The 21,490-nt window shown below is 42.7% G+C and overlaps 1 protein-coding gene across 1 annotated transcript in view; it reads right to left on the bottom strand.

Moving 5' to 3' along the window:
- cat (catalase) overlaps nucleotides 1–20,262 on the bottom strand; it is a 38,971-nt gene extending 18,709 nt beyond the window's left edge. The window contains exons 1-7 of the mRNA XM_055649740.1: nucleotides 20,105–20,262; nucleotides 16,323–16,494; nucleotides 10,793–10,903; nucleotides 9,142–9,272; nucleotides 7,718–7,822; nucleotides 6,461–6,586; nucleotides 696–887 (exon numbers count right to left, since the gene is read on the bottom strand). Coding sequence (XP_055505715.1) covers nucleotides 696–887; nucleotides 6,461–6,586; nucleotides 7,718–7,822; nucleotides 9,142–9,272; nucleotides 10,793–10,903; nucleotides 16,323–16,494; nucleotides 20,105–20,170 — 903 coding nt within the window. The 5' untranslated portion in view covers nucleotides 20,171–20,262. The remainder of the gene's footprint in view (nucleotides 1–695; nucleotides 888–6,460; nucleotides 6,587–7,717; nucleotides 7,823–9,141; nucleotides 9,273–10,792; nucleotides 10,904–16,322; nucleotides 16,495–20,104) is intronic.
- Nucleotides 20,263–21,490: the final 1,228 nt, after the last annotated feature.

The following is a 21,490-nucleotide window of genomic DNA, read 5'->3' as shown; positions in this document are numbered from 1 at the left end:
AGACAATTTTCTAAATGGGGAGAAGATTCAGAAATCTGAGGTGCAAAGTGATTTGGGAGTGCTGGTACAGGATCCCAAAAGGTTAATTTGCAGCTTGAATCGCTAGTAAGGAAGGCAAATGCAATGTTAACATTTATTTTGAAGGTACTAGAATATAAAAGCAGGGATGTAATGCTGAGGCTTTATAGGGCTCTGGTTAGACTGCATCTGGAGGATTGCAACCAGTTTCTGGCCCCATCTCCGAGAGATGTGCTGGCATTGGAAGGGGTGGAGGAGGCTTGCAGGAATGATCCCAGGGGTGATTAGATGAATGAATGAAGAGCACTTGGTGAAGGCTCTGGACCAGTACTCACTGGAGATTAGAAGGACGACGGGGGGGGGGGGGGGGGGGGGGGGGGGGGGGAATCTAATTGAAACGTACTGAATCATGAAAGGCCTAGATTGAGTGGATTTGGAGAGGATGTTTCCACTAGTGGAAGAGTCCTATCATATAAAAATGACTGTCCTATGGACTTCAAAGTTGACTCAAATTTCCAATTGCTCAATCATGATTGCTCAGCACTGTCCTGCAAATGAATCCGCAGTATTTACATTGTAAAGTTAGCACAATATTATGTGCTCTTCGTAAATGCCCATTAATCTAGACATGTTTTAAGACAAAAGCATGCTGTTTATCTGCAAAATCCAACATTGACCTTTGTCACATCAAAGGGATTCCATCGATGTACTCTCGCTTCTTGAAAGCTCATGACTTGGATATACATGGACCAAGATGGGGGATTTCCAGTTGCTATGGCATTGTAAAGGTCTCGAATAGAATAGTCAGGGTCATCAGAAGCCAGACAATTAGCTGCTTCCCCAGAAAGATTTTTAATGCCTTGATTTGTCTGCAGAAAAAACAAATGAATGGATTCAAATAATTGTTTGTTATTTGCAGTGGATTTTGAGACATCAAAACATTCATTTGATCTAAGTAGCAAGTGCCTGGCCCAAAACAGAATGAGAAAAAAAAAAAGTTATGGTGCTTTGACATTCCCATTTCAGAACTGTAGTTGTCCAAAATCAACATGCAGGTACACGATACCTCTATCTACCAGCTTAATTATTTAGGAACTCAGTACTACAGCAAAGTCACATGCCAAACTTTGATTTGCTGGACACAAACAATAGAGGACCTTTGCTGGTACTTCACAAAGATCAGGGCTCCATTGCTAACTTGACTCCCTTTCACATGCCCTTTGTGCCAATAAACCTGTCCAGATGTGCTCAGTCAGACATTTAGTGCCATCGTTCGGATTCACTATCAAAGGTTTCTCAAAATAATTAAACAGCTATTTCAGAAAATAGAATATCGAGTGGCAGCACCACCCCATCCATCTCAATCTTAAACTATATCTAATAATAATAATAAATTTTATTTATGGGCGCCTTTCAAGAGTTTCAAGGACACCTTACAAAAAATTTAGCAGGTAGAGGAAAAACATGTTAGGGGAATTAAATAAATAGTAGAGACATGACTAGTACACAAAGTAAAGACACAATACAATTCAAAACACAATATGAGGCAAATAGTGCACAGATGAAAAGGGAGGGGGACGTGGGGCTAAGGATAGGCAGAGGTGAAGAGATGGGTCTTGAGGCGGGACTGGAAGATGGTGAGGGACACGGAATTGCGGATCGTTGGGGGAGGGAGTTCCAGAGCCTGGGAGCTGCCCTGGAGAAGGCTCTGTCCCCAAAACTGCAGGGGTTGGACTTGTGGATGGAGAGACCGGCTGATGTGGATCTGAGGGACCGTCAGGGGGAGAGGAGGTCAGTGAGATATGGGGGGGCCAGATGGTGGAGGGCTTTGCATCTGCACTTGTTACCCATACTTGACTGTCTCAATGCACTTCTGGCCTCTACACCAAAAATATCTTTTGAAGTTAACTAACATTCTGCCTTCACGTGTACAGTGTTTTCTTCTGTCTGCTTGCCTTTGCTGGCAAGGTGGAAACAGTATTAAATTTGTTAATTCCAAGCTCAAGCATGCAAAACAACTTAATTCTCAACCCCAAAAAACAAGTCAAGAGTCAAGTGTTTTATTGTCGTTTTTAAAATTCTTACTTGTTGCAGCACAACAGAATGTAAATATAGTACACTGTAAACAATATGATAATGGAGAGGAAAAAAAGCTCAGTGTGTGTATATGTGTGTACACACAAAAAAACCCAATAGTGCAATAATGATGATAAGTCTATTCAGAGCTTATTTGATGTTGTAATGTTTAAAAGCCTGATGGCTGCAGGGAAGAAGCAGTTCCTGAACCTGCACGTTACAGTTTTCGGGCTCCTGTACCTTCTTCCAATGGCAGTGGTGAAATGAGTATGTCCAGGATGGTGTGGGTGTCTGATGATGCTGGCTGCCTTTGAGGCAGCGATTCTGATAAATCCCTTCGATGGTGGAGAGGTCAGAGCCAGTGATGGACTGGATAGTGTTCACAAATATTTTCAGTCTTTTCCACTCCTGGACGTTCAAGTTGCCGAACCAAGCCATGATGCAACCAATCAATATGCTCTCTACTGTACAACCTGTAGAAGTTCAAGATAATCATCTTTGACATACCAAATCTTCTTAATCTCCTCAGGAAATAGGTGTTGTGGTTTATTTATAATTGCATCGGTGTGCTGTGTCCAGGAAAGATCTTCGGAAATATGCACACCCAGGTATTTAAAGTTTTTGACTGTCGCCACCATTGTCCTTTCGATATCCTCATCCTTCCTCTTCCAAAGTCCACAATCATTGGTTTTACTGATATTGAGCCAGGTTGTGCTGGCACCATTTGGTCAATCTCACTTCTATACTCCGACTCAGTCATCACCATCTGTAATTCGTCCAACAGTGGTGTCATCAGCAAACTTGAAAATGGAGCTCGCACAATGTCCGGCTACAGTCATGAGTGTAGAATGAGTAGAACAGGGGGCTGAACACACAGCCTCGAGGTGCTCCCATACTGATTGTTAATGAAGTATTTCTGCCAATTCAAACAGACTGTGGATGAGGAAGTAAAGGGTCCAATCGCAGAGGGATACGCAGAGACCCAGTTCTGTGAGCATGGTAAACAGCTTTTTTTTTTTTTTAAATCAAATGTATTCAATTATTAAAAATAATATTTACAATGCAGTAAAACAACAGAACCCACCACCATAATACAAGACAAACAAATAAACGAAATAAACAACTACATTACAATCCTTGTCAAGGATTTATTCAATCCCCCATGGTGCCCAGCTGTCCCGGAAATCTCCCAGGGTGCCCATGGACACTCTCCAAAACCACCCGGGCACGGAAGTAACCCCGGAAATGGAGGGATGATGGTATCCAGCTTGGAGGGGATGATGGTATTGAACGGCGAGCTGCAGTCTATAAAACAACAGCCTGACATGTGTTTTTATTGTTCAAGTGGTCCAGTGCAGATCGGAGAGCCAGTGAGATCACATCCTCCGTTGACCTGTTATGACGGAAGGCAAACTGTAGTGGGTTCTTGTTGAGGTAGGAGTTGATATCCATCAAAACCAACCTCCCAAAGCACTTCATCACCACTGGTCGATAGTCATTGAGGCACATCACCAGTATTATTGATGCCCCCACCTTGGGCACCAGTATTATTGATGCCCCCTTAAAGCAGGTGGGAATCTCAGACCTCAATAGTGAGAGGTTGAAAATGTCCGCAAAGCCCAGCCAGTTGGTCTGCACAGGTTTTAAGAACCCTATCTCTAAAATAAATTCCACCAGGTATACCATTAGGTCCAGAAGCTTTCCGAGGGTTCACCCCCCCCCCCCCCCCCCCCCCCCCCCCGAAGGATCTTCTGACATCGGCCTCTGTGGCTGTTTTCTTCTTGCGTATGGAGTGCACAGCCTAAAGTTGTAGGTCAACTTGTTCTATTTGATCTTTTGTTTATACACATCGGGTTGATTGCATTAGTGTGGACCACGGGATGGTTGAAATCTCCCACCCCTCTGTGACTGTAATACCATCAGATCATCAGATCGTACGGGGCTCGGGAATGCACATCAGTGTTCTCATATCAAGGCATGCGTAGAAAGCGTTGAGCTCGTCAGGGAGTGATGCTTCACTGTCGTTTGAGCTGCCTCCTAGTTTCGCCTTGTCGGAGGAGATAGAATATACCTAATGACTTAACATGTACAAAGTGTTTACTGCTGCTGCTTGCCTATGCTGGCTCTAGGTCAAGCAACACATTTACTTTAAAATTCTGACTCTTGCTGCAATGCAGCTGATTATTTCACCACCCTTTGTCTGTAAAACAAAAGTATTTTAATAAAATTCTTCATCCCTCCATTACTCTGATAAATGAGCTTTAATTTTGGCCACCAAATTATCCTCTACTTTACTAGATCTACCATTGGCAGTTGTGCAGTCATGCAGAATAGGTATATTCAGTAGAGGCCATGAGTAGATTGGAACAGTGAAGTATGGCTAACAAGACCAAAACAAGAGTTTCAGTAACAGACAAGTCAAGGCAGTGGCAGAGTCAGCTGAAATAGGAAGACACGAGATTCAAAACACATTTTTAAAAGAATAATTCTGAAATTTGTTAAGTTATTGATTTCTCTAATTCACAATGACGGAGGACTACTAAAATCACTGACAATATATCCAGCATGTTAAACTACCTTGCAGAAAAACTTCAATTTTGTCATGTAACAAATGGAAGATACACAATTGCCAACAGAACATGGGCTATAACACCTGATCAGGGACTGATCAGAAATATCCAGGAACATTGTGGGTAACCAGAGAGAGAGTTGCGGGAGTCATTGTTGTAATCTAATAGTAGTTTTTAAATACGGGAGAGGTGCCGGAAAGGCAGCAAATGTTGTGCCTCTATTCAAGAAGGGCTGCAGGGAAAATGCTGGGAACTATAGGCTAGCGATCTTAACAACTTAGTTGGAAAGTTACTAGAGTATTCTGAGGGATAGGATATGCAGGCATTTAGACAGACAAGGGCCGATTAGGGATAGTCAGCATAGGTTTGCATGTGGGAGGTCGTGTCTCACAAATATGATTGAGGTTTTTGAAGACATGACGAAAAAGGTTGATGAAGGCAAAGTTGTAGATGTTGTATAAATGGACTTCAACAAAGCATTCAACAAAGTTCTACACCGTAGGCTACTCAGGATGGTTAGATCACATGGGATCCAAGGAGAGAGCAGGGTAGATAGAATATTGGCTTCATGGGAGGAAGCAGAGGGTGATGGTGGAATGTTGCTTCTCAGACTGGATGCCTGTGACTAGTGATGTGCCTTACGGTTCAGTGCTGGACCCGTTACGGTTGGTCATCTATAATCAATGATTCGGATGAGAACATATACAGCGAGATTAGCAAGTTTGCAGATGATACAAAAGTTGGTGGTTTTGCAGATAGTGAAGATGGTTGTGAAACATTGCAGCAGGATGTGGATCGATTGGTCAGGTGGACTAAGGATTGCTTAATGGAATTTAACATGGAGAAATGTGAGATGTTGTATTGTGGGAAGTCTAACATGGGCAGGATCTACACAGTAGGGCCCTGGGGAGTGTTGCAGAGCAGAGGGATCTTGGAGTGCAGGTGCATGGTTCCTTGAAGGTGGTTGGATGTTGATAGGGTGGTCAGAAAGCTATTTGGCACATTGGCCATCAGTCAGAGTATTGAATATAGAAGTTGGGAGTTCATGTTGCAGTTGTACAAGATGTTGGTGAGGCCGCATTTCGAGTTTTGTATTCAGTTCTGGGCTCCAAGTTATAGGAACAATATTGTCAAGCTGGAAATGGTACAGATAAGATTTACAAGGATGTTGCAAGGGCTAGAGGGTCTGAACTATAGGGAGAGTTTGAGTAAGCTGGGACTCTCTTCCTTGCAGCACAAGAGGATGAGGGGTAATCTTATTGAGGTGTATAAAATCATGAGAGGCATAGATCGGGTAGATGCAGAGTCTCTTGTCCAGAATAAGTGAATCGAGGACCAGAGAAAGTAGGTTTAAGGTGAAGCGGAAATGATTTAATAGGAATCTTAAGGGTAACTTTTTTATTTTTTATAAATAACACAAGTGTGTGGGTGTATGGAACAAGCTGCTAGAGGAGGTAGGAGGCATGGACTATCCCAACATTTCAGAAAGTTCAGCAGGAACATGGATCAGACAGGTTTGGAGGGATATGGATCGAACGAGACAGGTGGGACATGTTGACTGGTATTGACAAGTTGGGTCGAAGGGCCCGTTTCCACACTATCACTCCATGACTCTAACCCTGCTTCCAATTCTAATTTGCTGATTTGTAACATAAAGGTTAGTAATAGTCCCATTGTGTGCCTTCTTTAGACAGAAATTTAATTTAAAATTGGATTACTTTCAAGAAAATAAGGCATTAGGCCTTTGCTCTTCATTTGAAATTAAATTTACATGCCAATAACAAATATCATTGTACCTTCAAATGGAACTTGCAATATACAGCTTCTTGCTTGTCATTGACCAGCTTGAATGTGTGTGATCCATATCCATTCATATGACGATGCCCATCAGGAATTCCACGGTCACTAAACAGAAAACTGAGCTACGACAATAAAAGTTGTGCATCTAAAAAAATGGTAATCACAACATGCCACAGTATATTGTGCAAGCAGTTCAACAGCAAGTTGATATACACAAAGGATTCTGCAATGAGCACCAGTGGGGACATTGCAAAGGACCAACATATTTATTACAAATACAAGTAAAATCAGATCAATTATTATCTTGACAACATTGAAGTATAATCCAAGAAATTTGATTAAGCCAACTACAACTTGATAACCACCAGTTAGCTACCATTAAGTGCCATTTTTATCTGAAACATGTTAAAAATGAACTGCAACGAGAGTTAGAATACAGATCCAACCTCAGCTTTATTCCTTATATTTCTGCACAAAATATTCAACTTTCACATATATCCAGCTCCTTCAGAAGCAAGATATAGGTTCCGTCCCTTGACAAGATTCCTATTCATTAATTCATACTTGGCAGCTTAAAAAAAAAATTAGACATCCCTCATTTACAGCTTTGCTCAAAGTGTTTCAAAATATTTCCTTATAATCTTCTAATCCCTCGAATTACTAACAAACTTTTATGATATGGAGTGAATCGCACCATTCCTAATTCTGCAGCATATTGATTCTTTTATTTTAAGCTTTCCATTTAATTTTATGTGCTCAAAACATTTAGAAATTGATTGAATTTACTTTTTAGATTTGACATAATAATTACTTTAATTAATCACTTAATGGTCATTGCTACATTAAATAGAGATTAGTGACAAGTCCTCAGGAGAATGTTGGCTTCAAATTGCAATTCTAAAATAAAATAGGCTATTGAGATAATTAAACAGGAAAAATGTATTTAAAGTCTCTCAACTGATAATTTATCTTTTGGATACATTATCAACAACATCAATTATCATAGATCAAGTTTTTATCCAAGCCTACCCAGTAATTTACATGTTAGCACGTCTTGGCCAACTCGCACTAATTGTTTGTGCAATATCATGGTTTGTTTTTATTCAATCTATACTGAACCTTTTTGTTATGGTGCTTACAAAGTACTATGCTTCTATATCTGTTGAGATGTGGCAAGTCACAATTTCATTGTTCCATTTCGGGACACATGACAATAAAACACTAAACTTGTGAAATAGAACATTGTTACTCACCTGATGGAGCGTCTCTGGACGAAGTGAGAAAAAGTCCCAGGTCATATCTGCATCCTTGAGATGAGTTTGGGGATTCCTCTTCTGGGTATGAATGAATGATGGAAACTGACAGGAAAGATGGAAAGACAGAGAGTTATTAAAAAAACAAAAACATTTATACAAGATCTTACTACAGTTCTGTAACTTTCCAATTACAGATTTCGAAGTTTACTGAAATATGCCAATTAGCGAGCCAATTCTCTGAAAATACTTTAAGTTGACCCCTATTTTCTTCCACCAGCCTCATTATTTGGAATTTTAGAAAGTTAAAGTATTAACCCAAGAAAAGCTACATTGTTTTGCAACTGGACTAACAGGATGTTGCTGTAATTTTGTAATCTTTAAAAGAATATGAAACTACGTCACCCAAAATCTAGAGATGCAGTCAATATTTCGGAGAGCTCCAATAAACTAATTTGCAACAAAATGTTCAGGGCTTCACACATCATATTTACATTAATTTTCCATAGCTTCAATGCAAAGTTAATACCAAAAGCTTCAGGATAATTGGTTTATTGTAGTCACATGTACAGCTTAATCATACCAGATTAATACATCAGGAGATGCAAAAAATAAAATAAATAAAGCAGAATATACTGTTATAGCAACAGAGAAAGTAATACGGCCACAAGGAGGTAGATTGGAAGATCAGGAATTCATCGCTAGCATATGAAAGGTCCTTTCTAAAATCCAATAATGCGGGGAAGAAGCTGTGCGGAATTCAATGGTACGCACTTAAGCTTTTCTATCTCTGCCCAATAGGAGATAAGTGGAGTGAAGAAAGAATGTGCGACTAATCCAGTTATGTTGGCTGTTTTCCTAAGGAAGCGTGAAATGTAGATGGAATCAATTTGGAAGTGGAATGAGAGACTGGGTTGTGACTGGGCAGTTTCTCACATTTTGGACAAAGCAGCTATCACTTGTTAATAATGCCATGTATGTTCGCATCCAAATCATTGATAGATGACAAACAGCAATGGGCTCTACATCAAACCCCGAGGCACAGGCCTCCAGTCCAAAAAGCAACATTCCATCATCACCCTCTGCTTCCTTCCATTAAGCCAGTTTTCTATCCATTCATATATCTCTTGGATCCCATGGGATTAAACCTTCCAGAGGACCTTACCATACAGAACGTTGTTGAATGGCTTGCTTCAGTCAAGTGAATCATATCTAGTAGCATTCTCAATTCGAGAATTATGTACCATGTACAGTAGCTGTAGAACTAAACATTTATGCAACAGACAGCCACCAAACTCTTGGAAAATTAGACATCTTGACAACTTCACAGAAAAGCTATAGTGAATTTAGTGAATATAATAAGTTTAGTTTTCAAACAGCCAAAGATTCTTGATAGTTTACTTTCATCAGCAGTTGCTACTAACCAAGAAAGGATCCCGGATGAAGAATATAGGCGTGTTGTTACCAACCAAATCCCAAATTCCATCCTCAGTGTAAAATTTGCAAGCAAATCCACGAGGGTCACGAACAGTGTCTGCAGAACCGGATTCACCCCCTAGAATTTAAATCGGTTAATTCAGTTAAAAAAATGCAGCAGTGACATGTTACCAGATATGCTAGATAAGCAATAGTGCTATCAACCACGAAGCAACTAATATGTACCAGTCATCATTAGGTTAAATTTCCAGTTTCATCAAAATAAAATGCTGATTGAAAGGAATGAAAACCGTGGCCCAAAATTTGTGAACTTCATGTAGCAGATGAAAGTGGAAAAGCAACATAACTGCAGAAGCTGAACATCCAAAAAAATGCAGAAAATACTCAGGCCAGGCAGGATCTGCAGAGAAACAAAGTTACTAGTGACCTGAAAAGTTCCTTCATGGTTTTAATTTGCATAGAAAATTGGAAACAATTTCCAGTTTCTGAAGATGAGATTCAGACAAATAACACCCAATTAAGACCTCTGTCAATGATATTTTGAAGCCAGTAGGGCATCTTAGAGCTTATGAAACATGGTGGGAACTGGGCCCTTCTTCAGAGTGATGGTTGGGGGGGGAGGGGGGTGGGGAGAGAAGAAAGGAAGAGGTGGAGACAGTAGGCTTGTGAGAGAGCTGGGCTGTTCAACCTCCTTCAACCTCATCTACTGCACCCACTGTTCTCGGTGTCAACTTCTCGACATCGGCGAGACCAAAAACAGGGTCTCGATCGCTTCGCCCAACACCTCCGCTCAGTTCAAACTACCCAACCTGATGTCCCAGTGGCTCAGCGCTTCAACTCCCCCTCCCATTCCAAATCTGACCTTTCTGCCCTGGGCCTCCTCCATTGCCAGAGTGAGGCCCAGCACCTCATATTTCATGTAAAGGTAGACACAAATGCTGGAGAAACTCAGCAGGTGAGGCAGCATCTATCCATTTATCCAGCATCTGCAGTTCTTTCTTAAACATCAATTTTCACTTAGGTAGTTTACACCCCAGCGGTATCAACATCGACTTCTCTAATTTCAGATAGTCCTTGCTTTCTCCCTCCTACCCAGCTCTCCCACAAACCTGTCACCACTTTTTCCTTTCTTCCTCCCCCCCCCGACATCAGTCTGAAGGGCGTTGACCCAAAACGTGCCTATTCCTTCTTTCCATAGATGTTGCCTCACCTGCTGAGTTTCTCCAGCATTTTTGTCTACATTTGGTTTAAAAAAGAACAGCAGATGCTGTAAAAATCATAGTGGGAACTGGTATAGGAAAGTAATTGGATTTAGTAAATTACAGCCGCAAGGATAATGGGAAATAAAAGAAAAGATGATCAAAGCCAACTGGAGACCAGGTTCACATATAGTGCCCGCCATAATGTTTGGGACAAAGACCCATCATTTATTCATTTGCCTCTGTATTCCACAATTTGAGATTTATAATCGAAAAACGAAAAATAAGGGAAAAAAAAAAATCACATGTGGTTAAAGTGCACATTGCCAGATTTAATTAAAGGGTATTTTTAAACCTTTTGGTTTCACCATGTACAGGACCAGATCAGCAGGTTTTACAGGTGGGGTTGCAAACATATGAACTAAAGAATAACTCTTACCTACAGATGAGAAGCGGACAGATGCAGATGTTCTTTTTCCCACATGCTGAAATACTTTGGCCTTGCAGTATTTTGTAATGTCATGAGTCACCTCAAAATAACCAAACGCACCTGGCAGAAATTAAAAGATTTGCAAGGTACAATTATCTCCCGTTTGAGATTTTAAAATGAGACACATTTTGAATTATGGTAACCTCAAGTGAAATTATACCTCATCAAATCCACTCAAGATGAGTAGCATTCAGATTTAAAACTGATAAGAAAGATCATCATTGGAATTGACAATGGTGTTTTGCATTCACGAGTACTTTATTAAAGCGACAAATCCATATCACTCCACAATCCCATTCCCCAGGTTACAAATCTTAAGAGTCATGGAACATAGAAAATAAGTGCAGAAGTAGGCAATTCAGCCCTTCAAGCTAGCACTGCCATTCAACATGATGATGGCAAATCAGTACCCCATTCTTGCTTCCCCCCCCCCCCCCCCCATATCCCTTGATTCCTTTATCCCCAAGAGCCAAATCGAATTCTCCCGAAAACATCAAGTGACAGAGAATTCCACTGATTCACAACTCTCGGGTGAAACAGTTTTTCCTCATCTCAGTCAAAAAGATGAACTCCTTACTGAAAAATGAGAAATCAGAAGAATGCTCAGAAGAATCAGTGATAACTTGTCATAACTCAAACAATATCAATTATTTAAGTTTGCAACTCTTCCATTCACCTGACCCGTGTTTCCACTAGATACTAAAATATTAATCAAACACTGTCAGCCTTTTGGCCAAGTTCAAAGGGTCTGCTCCTACCAGTTAGCAAAGGTGGAACCATGCTGATTGGTGGACCTTTGGTGGACACCTTTTCATATGTGTGAAGATACATTTGCCTGTCACACCCCAACTCTGGGAGACTGGAAAATATGAAAACCCAGCACACCCCAACTCCAGGAGACCGGGAGCAGCACAGAGGCCAATGCCCCCCCCCCCCATCTCCAGTAGGGTGGAAACAGTGGACTTCCCAAAGCACTGAGCTCCAGGAGACAGAGGGCACAGACCTCCCCGAGGAGAGACGATCAAGGGGGGGAGGATTTCCCCCCAGCAACATTGCCAACTTTGCCAGGAGAGACCCCGCTCCCAGAAAAAGATGGCACCTAGTACCCAAGCAAAGAAACTGTGCTACCATTCACCAAAGACATGGGCATAAGGGCTCAGGATAAAGGACTATGAACTCCAAGAGTACAATGGAGGCAAAACTGGCATCACTAAATATGCACTAAAGAGCACTGTGTGATGTATTAATGCCTTGCAGTTCCCTGCCAGGTCAAGGCAGGTATCACTTTTATACAAGAGTGTGGACTGCCACACCTCCACAACTATCAGTGTTTATTGCAATGCCGGGCTCGAAATTAATGGTTGCCCGGGTGCCAGTGGCAATGAAAAAGCCCTGGCATTATTCCTGGCTTGGCAAGCACCCAGGACACCTATCGTTCAACTCTGAGTGGGCCTCCCTCTATATCTCCCTCCCTCACTCTCCGTCTCCGCCCGCCATCCGTATCCGAGTCTCTGCTCGTTCCACATCCGCCGGCACTTGCAGAATCACTCCCTGGAGCTGGAGTAACGCCCGGGAGTAACACTTGCTTCTTGGTTTCCTTGTCCTCCAAAAATATTCCAAATGGAATTTAAACTGTAATGGACCTACCACCACCAAACTCCAAAAAATAACAGCCTATTGCACTTTATCTGTTTATTTATTGTGCATATATATGGTCTATGGTATATAGACACATTGAACTTTTATCTCCTGTTCTGTATTATGTTTACATATTCTGTTGCTGTGCAGCAAGCAAGGATTTCATTGTCCTATCTGGGACACATGACAATAAAACTCTTGACTTTGACTTAAGCAATAAAGGGTTCTTGGGGAAAAAAGAGCTACCTTAAATTTAGTTGCATCTGGTTGGGTAACTATGGTAGGGTGAAGACTATTCCATGCTTTAATTGTGCGGGGGAACACCATGGAGCAGCCAGCATCTCTGGATAGAAGAAATTGGGTGACGTTTCAGGAAGAGGCCCTTCTTTAGATTTCCTCTGGTTTTAGTGTTTTTAGTTTAATTTAAAGATACAGCGTGGAAACAGGCCCTTTGGCCCACCGAGTCCACTCCGACCACCAGTATACTAGTTCTATCCCACACATTAGCGACGTAAATTAAGAGGCTCACGTCCCAGTTAGAACAATGAAATCCTTACTTGCAGCAGCACAACAGAATATGTAAACATAGTACTCTGTAAACAATGTTATAAATGAGAAAACTATGTGTGTGCGTAAAATATATACACACACACACACACAATTTCCCTCCTGGGATTAATAAAGTTCTATGGTATAGTATAATGTGTGTAGGAAGGAACTGCAGATGCTGGTTTAAACTGAAGATAGACACAAAAAGCTGGAGTAACTAAACAGGTCAGACAAAATCTCTGGACAAAAGGAAAATATCACGTTTTGGGTTGGGTCTGAAAAAAGTTCCTGCACACCTTTGGAATGTGAAAGGAAACAAGAGCACCCGGAGAAAACCCATGCGATCAAAGGGAAAGGGGGCAAACTCCATACAGACAGCCATATTCAGGATCAATTCCGGGTCTCTAGCAATATTAGGCAGCAACTTTATGGTCAACCCCATAGTCTTGAACTGAATTAAAACATACAGTAGCTGTAAAGGGGGACATATCGTCACTTAGAGATTTAAGACTGAAAATGGATAGTTTCTTTCTTTTTTTAGTAACCAAAGTTAACGACGTTTAATGTTTTGTGTGTTGGAAAATAAAATATAGCGGCCCAGCTGGTGGACTTGGTGCCTCACTCTCCAGAGATCTGTGTTCGATCCTGTCCTCGGGCACTGTCTGTGTTGAATCTGCACAGTCTCCCTGCAAGCGTGTGGGTTTCTTCCCACATCCCAAAGACGCATTGGCTTTGTAGGTTAACTTGTCTCTGTAAAATTGCCCCCAATGTGTTGCGAGTGGGTGAGGGAAGTGGGATAACAGAACTTGTGTGAATGGGTAGACAAGAATGCTGGAGAAACTCGGTGTGTGAGGCAGCATCACGGAGCAAAGGAAATAGGCGATGTTTTGGGTCGAGACCCTTTTTTGAGACGGATGTGAGGGTGGGGGAGGGAAGAAGAAAAGAAGAGGCGGAGACAGTGGGCTGAGGGAGAGCTGGGTAGCAGAGGAGAAAGCAGGGACTATCTGAGATTGGAGAAGTCAATGTTCCTACCGCTGGGGTGTAAATTGCCCAAGCGAAATACAAGGCGCTGCTTCTCCAATTTACGGTGGTCGTCACTCTGGCCATGGAGGAGGCCCAGGACAGAAAGTTCAGATTTGGAATGGAAGGGGGAGTTGAAGCGCTGAGCCACCGGGAGAACAGGTTGGCTATTGCAAACTGAGTGGAGGCATTGTGCGAAGCGATCACCAAGCCTGCACTTGTTCTCACCGAGGTTGATCATACGCTGAATAATCCAACCAGATTTTTGTTTGGAAGTGGAAAGAAATAATAGAAATTGCATTCATCGCAATGTGTAAAAAGAGATGAGATACTGTATTGTAATTTTGCTGCATGTCATTGTGGTATATCATGTCTTGATTGGTGAATATGTTTAGTTTGTGACTTTATTTGAAGCAGAAATAATATGTGAATGCTTCAAATATTGAGCATAATTCCGACTGGTATAATTCCGACTGGTAACTACGCATTTCGTCCGAGCACATTATCGCACGCGTCATGCAAGCTGTCTTAAATGACCACCTAAACTGTCATTTGGCAACATAAAACGCTGCTGAGGTTGCCCGGTTGGCAACAGGAAAACAAAGTTAAGTGAGAGCCCTGCAATGGTGGCCCCACAGACTGTTGCTATGGTTGAGGAACAATTACTGTCACACTTCCAGCCTGGGGATCTGCTGCAGGGAGGGAGCTTCTCGATCACTGGTCAGGGAGGCGGTGGGGGGTGTGGACAACCCTTTGTGATAGATAGAATGCATCTTAATGCCCCTGTCCCACTTAGGAAAACTGAACGGAAACCTCTGGAGACTTTGCCCAAGGTTTCCGTGCGGTTCCCGGAGGTTTTTGTCAGTCCCCCTACCTGCTTCCACTACCTGCAATCTCTGGCAACAACCTGCAACCTCTGGGAACCGCACGGAAACCTTGGGTGGGGCGTAAAGTCTCCAGAAGTTTCCGTTCAGGTTTCCTACGTGGGACAGGGGCATAACCCTCCACTCCAGCTGATCAATGTGTACACTTTGCCTCTGCGAAGTGTGCAAATGGGCAACATCCAACAGCTCTCATTGCTGCTGGCAAAATCCCAGCCAGTTGTTCTGGCTGGTGACATCAACTGCATCATTGGAGCTGTGGACCATGGAGTCAAATAAGTTGAGCTTCATTATCAGAGCGACATATGACGTCCTTCCCTCTCCCACAAACCTAAATCTTTGACTGGGAGAGGATCCAGCCTGCCCCCTGTGTGCAGTTCCAGCAAATCCTGGCTGGTTGTAAGACCAGCCTAACAGAAGGCAGATACACCTGGCGACACAACCAGATGCTGAGGTGTTTGGCCGCAGAACTCGAGTGCAAGAGAGTTACCACCAACGCCATGCCTATCAAAGCCCAGATAACATTCCTGCAAATAGCATCCTTCATCCGGGAAGGAGAGAAATGGAGGACTAACCCCTCGCCTCTCAACTCATGCCCACTGAACGCAGCCAGGGACTGGGAAATGCGTGTTGACCTAGGCCAGAGGCTTTCGTTCCCAGTTGAAATTCAGTTACCAACCTGTGACCAGACCTCGTTCTCTGGTCCAACTCCTGTTGGCGTGTTTTCATCATTGAGCTGACGGTCCCAATGGGAGGAGGCGGTGGACGAGGCTTATGAAAGGAAAGAGCTTCGATATTCAAACCTTGCAGCAGAGGCAGAGGAGAGAGGTTGGAGGGTAAGGGTGTGTCCAGTGGAGGTGGGGTGCAGGGGCTTTGTAGTCAGTTCCACCGCAAGGCTCCTGAGGGAAGTAGGAGTCAAAGGGCAGGCATGAAGGAGAGCAATAAAAGAACTTGCCAATGCCGCCGAACGGAACAGTCACTAGCTGTGGCTGAAGAGGAAAGACGCTGTCTGGGCCTCCAGGTGACCAACTGGAGGCTACCAATAAGACACACACCCAGGTCTGATCAACCTGCGGTGGGCCTGCCTCGACTGAGGGGGGTCTTGTGATAAAAGGCTGAAACACCCAGTGACGTTGAGGTACACAACTGAAGATGTGTCTGATTGTTAGCAAATTCACCTAGTGGTCATACCAAAGAATGTCAATTGTAGTGAAATCTTAGGGATTGTAACCCAGTCCTACTAATCAATCTCAAGCCCCGAATAACCAGACAGCATGTGTTTACAAGGGAATTCCAACATTTTGGGGAATTTGGTTGGGAATAGCATTTATTAATTACCCAGTTTCATTTTACAAATGAACAAAATATTCTTACCTCAAGTATCAACTCACCTGCTCCCTTTGCATGTACAACACGCTCAGGGATCCTCTCTCGATCAAAGTGTGCCATTTCATCAATAAACACTGAATCCTGTATGAGTTGTGGCCCTCTTGGTCCTGCAGTAAGGACATTTAACTTGTCTCCAACAGGATGGCCTGCTCCAGTGGTCAAAGTATCGACATTCTAGAAAAAATGAGCATTGCAAATCTTGATGAAACATGACATACCAGAAATTCAATCAATGTTTTTATGGAGAAAAGCATACCCGTTCAGGCCACTATCTCGACTTGCAGTCAATATTTACATAAATGTTTAATATTTGGGATCTTACTTCAGCCATATGTAAATGGAAATCTACACCAGCTTACCTTGCTAGTTTCAGGTTCTTATTTGGCCCAAAACAAGCACTTGGAATATGCAGTCAATTAATACAAACAGGATTTCAAAACCTTATGATCATGCATCTTTTGTTGCATTTGTACTATTGTGCGTTTTGATTTTCCTATTATTTTAATATCAGTGCAGTAATCTTCCTTCCATATGAGAACATATTACAGCTCCTGCAATCTCATTTCCATTTGTCAAACAGTACCAGATTGTAAATAATTCCCCTTCCTAAACCACATTCAATCTCCCAATGCTTAGCACGCATGCATAGTTTCTTCCTCAGAGACCATTCTCTCTCTGTAGACTACATCTTTTGCCTTGTTCTCTCATCCTTTCACAAAGGCGATGGTGCATTTCCATTAATGTTTCTCCACCCATATCTCTTTAGTAACCCATGTATTTCAGGGCTCCAGCTTTTGTGTCTTTACTATTTACAAGCGGTTCTATGTGGTGGTGCTTGAAAGCATCGTGTCAGTTTTCAAATTAATGAACTCACTTTGTTCCATATATTAAATCTATATTAAAATATGCTCATAAAGATATTAGAATTACCCTCTCTATATGATCTTAACTTGCTCCAACTTGTTGACTACAGAAGAGCCTGACAAGACATGAAAGTAGGTCTGTACAAAGTAGAACACTTTACAATACTAACAATTCAAAACAGGTCTTCTTTGTAAAAATATAACTGAGACAATCTTTACAACCTAAATTATTTTCTCCACATCAACTCCACCATTCCCTTAACTTTTGTTCTTCAAATATACGTGTTATAACTTTGTGGCCCAAATCCATTGAAAGGTCAAAAGCCTGCGGTGAATATTGAATATTAACTTTTAGCAACTTTTTCCTCTTAAAAACCACAATACTTCCTCAGTCCACTTCAACTGTGGTACTTAAAACTACACTTCAAAATGTGTGCACAGTTACTTGGAATTATCTTTATAATTTGCATACTAAATTGCTTTCACTAGTGCCCTTTCAATTTGGACTTTGTCAACATGTTGGAAGATATCCAGTATTCCAACCTTGATCACTAATGTCTGCTGATCAAAGACCAATGTTCTTCTTCCACAAGCTTTAAAAACAAATCCAAACAAATTTACTGATCGAGAGAATACATTCCAATTTTAACTAGTGAAATGTCAAATGAATGGTCCACATGCGCACAGAGAATAAAATAAAATGGGATTAATGCAGAATTAGTGCAAAGGGTCAATTTCTAGGCTGCATTTCTCCAGAATACTAAATAAGGAGAAGTAACAAGTCTTGCTCCAACTATACAGTACTAACTGATAGAACACTAAACGGGTCAATTAACTATTCGAAGGGTCAACGACAAATTATTAGTAATAAAGTGATTAAAATGAACAACATATTAATTTACTACTTGCTGCAAATCCTCACTTGGTGACAAATCCAAATGCGAGGTGATTTTAGATGATTCAAGAGGTTTTCGAAATTTAAGACAATGATTCTGAAAGGCAGTCATATGAAGCAATCATTAAATTTCAAATCTGTTGCATTCAAATATTTGGACTTGGTGAGACCACACCAGGAGAAGGCTTTTGTCTATCAGGGGTTAAATGTCTTTGAGACTCTTGCAACAGGGGTATAGTTTTGTACATGCATGCTTAGATAGATTTCTAATCAACAAGGGCACCAGACATGGGGAAGAGGCAGAAAAAGTGACTTTAAATAATTCACAGCAAACCACAGTTCTATTGAATGGCAGAGTAGGCTTGATGGTCTGAATTACCCCATTTCTAATTATGGCCTTATTCAGATAGGCCTATTGCTATTTAAATCATGATGCAAATTAATTATTTTTACACACAAAGCTCAGAGTAAACAGAAGATGACAGATACAACAATAGCACCAGTACAAAACAGAATGGTGTAAAGATTGTAGTGCAAAAAAAGCACAACAAAGTGTAATCAAATCGGGGAGTTAGAATATTAGACAGCGCAACCGACGTCGCAGCAGCCTCTGCAGTCCGTCTGTCTTTTTTTATTTTATTGTCCTGTAGAATGTAAAGTTTGCGGTGGGTTTTTGACTGTGTATGTGTGGGGGGCGGAGGGTGGGTGGGGGAAACTTTTAAATCTTTTCCCTGCATGGGGACCCGACCTTTTCCCTGTCGGGTCTCCGTTGCCATTGGGGCCTAGCACCGTGGAGCGGCCTTCAACCGGAACGACAGCTCGAGTCACGGAGCCCGCGGAGCTACCATCGTAGAGCTGGCCAGCTTCGGAGGGGGGAGAGCTGCGGTGGCGTGCTGCTGCGATCCGACTCCGGTGGATGGTGACATCGGGAGCTCGCGGGTCCCCGGTGGGAGACTGCTTTGCGGGGCACCGGCAACTTCTCCCGCTTGAATTGCGGGGTTGAGAGTGACCTGGAGCGGGGCCTTACATCACCCGGCGCGGCTTTAAATGGCTGCGGACTTGCTAGTGCCCGCTGGAGGCTTTGACTTTGGGAGAGGAATGGAGAGCAGGGGAGAGACAAGACTTTGCCTTCCATCACAGTGAGGAGGAGATTCACTGTGATGGATGTTTGTGTAAATTGCGTTGGTGTGTCTTGGTTCTTTTCTTGTATGGCTGCAGAAACCAAATTTCGTTTGAACTTCATGTGAGGTTCAAATGACAAATAAACGGTATTGTATTGTATATACATCAATACCTCCACAAATGGGTTGTGAAAGTGGTGGTTGGTTCAGGGGCCTGGTAGCAGTGTGGAAGCAGCTGTTCTCAAGTCTGGATGTCAAAACTTTCAAACTCCTACATCTGCTCCCCAAAAAAGTAGAAGAATATAGCCTGGGTGCCAGGCAATCTTGACACTACATCAAGCCTTCCTGAAGATGGACTGACTGGAAGGAAATGACAAGCTTGTGATGGACTGCATTGAAATATACAGTCATTAGATGGATTTATGGGGCAGGGAGAATGTTCTCCCCCCAGACATTTTCAAAGAGATAGGCCTTTTCGGGAATGAGCGACGCAAATTGTCAGTGATATTTTGAAATTCTCCCAAAGGGTTAAAACATTGAAAATATTATTTTGTTGAGGGGTTAAAATGGAATAATGGACTATGCCGGACAGCGTAGAAAGATAACGGAGTATTAGATTATTAACTAGGGTTTTGTTGGCTGGCTCAAGTGGGCTAGTCGACCGCTTAACCCATTTCTCATGTTCTCCTCAGTTTTCTCCGGAAAACAAACGCCTTCAACTCCGGCTCCTCCTCACATGCCGTCTCTGCTACGTTGAAGAAATGTGATTACCATCCGAAACAAAACAAACATCTTGTGAGAACCGAAAGTGATTTAAATCGCACGGTCCCTCCACTCCGTCCCCATCGCAACCTCGGCTGTCCGCGGGCTCCTTCTACACGTTGAATGGTCCCGGCCACACTCACCAGGTCAGCCCGGGTGTTCTTCCAGCTCTGCAGCTGTTCGCCAGCTTCATCCCGATGGCCCTCCATTTTGCCTCGACGCCCGTCAACGGTCGACTGAGTGCGCGTAGCCCCTTGTCTCCCATATGGCGCCGGCGGCCCCGCCCGCCCGCACGCCCAGCTCGCGCCACCCCCATTGGAGGCGCTCAAACCGAGCTCCCGCCCTCGACCGTTGGATCGCCCCTCCCCTCCCCTCCCCGGAGCTGAAGACGGGGTTCAACCCGAAACGTCACCCCCATTCCTTCTCTCCAGAGATGCCGCCTGCTCCACAGAGTTACTCCAGCATTTGGTGTCTATCTGCAGTTTACACCGCCATCTGCAGTTCCTACACATCAAAACCCCGACTCGTTCCCTCTCCGCACAAGTTGCACCTAAACAAACAAAAAACAAGAGCAACGTTAGGACATTGGACCTAAACACCTCAAAATCCACTTTAATAAGTAAGTGATTTTTAAAAAAAACTGCAGCTGCTGAAAATCTAAAACAGAACAGAAAATGCTAGTAAACACCTCATCATCCACTTCAATAAGTAAGTTAGGGTATTTTTTTTAAACTGCAGATGCTGAAAATCTAAAACAGAAAATACTGGAAACACTTCACTGAGCGTCAGAAAATACTGGAAACACTTCACTGAGTGCTCAGCAGGCCAGGCAACATATGTGGAGAGTGAAATTGGGCTAATTGGTTGGAAAAAAGGGCTTTCTATCTCAAATATTAATTTTGTTTCTCTTCCCACAGATTTCTCTTCCACCTTGTGAGTATTTCCAGTATTTTTTTACTTTTATTCAAATCCTCGGGGCCTGATCAGCGGAGGGGGACTGTGAGTAAGATGGCCAAAAATCACAGCCATAGTGGTAGCGTTTTTTTCTAATATCAAGACACAGCGCAAACACGAAGTGGTCAAGATGACGCTTTTAATTATATAGATAATTATAAATGAGTCATATTCAGACACGTGCCGTGAGTAATTACTCAGGGAAGGCAGCCAGTCAGATTTAAAAAAATCTTAAACCGCACATGCGCAGATTGTTCTCGCCGTAAAAATAAAAATAAAGAAAGTAACAATTCAATTTGCCCAAGGCTTCCAAATCTCCTCCTTTCTGAATTACTGAATGGGTGGGGGGTGGAGGGTGACGGCAGGTGGAGAGATGGTGGGAAAAACGGGAGCACACTGGGACAAGTTGTATCCGTTGTGATCTTATTGAATCATAATACTAGTTCAAAGGACCAATTGGAGGGAGAGTTCCTTTCGCAGCGTGTGGGGAGTCTGGCCAGAGGTAAAGTTGCAGGTGAGGGCAGCAGCGTTGAGAAGGAGGGGGTCGGGGATCATGCCAGTAACCCACTCACTCA

This window comes from Leucoraja erinacea, chromosome 18 (assembly GCF_028641065.1).
Source record: "Leucoraja erinacea ecotype New England chromosome 18, Leri_hhj_1, whole genome shotgun sequence".
NCBI lineage: Eukaryota > Metazoa > Chordata > Chondrichthyes > Rajiformes > Rajidae > Leucoraja > Leucoraja erinaceus.
This window is presented reverse-complemented; position numbering and strand designations above follow the sequence as displayed.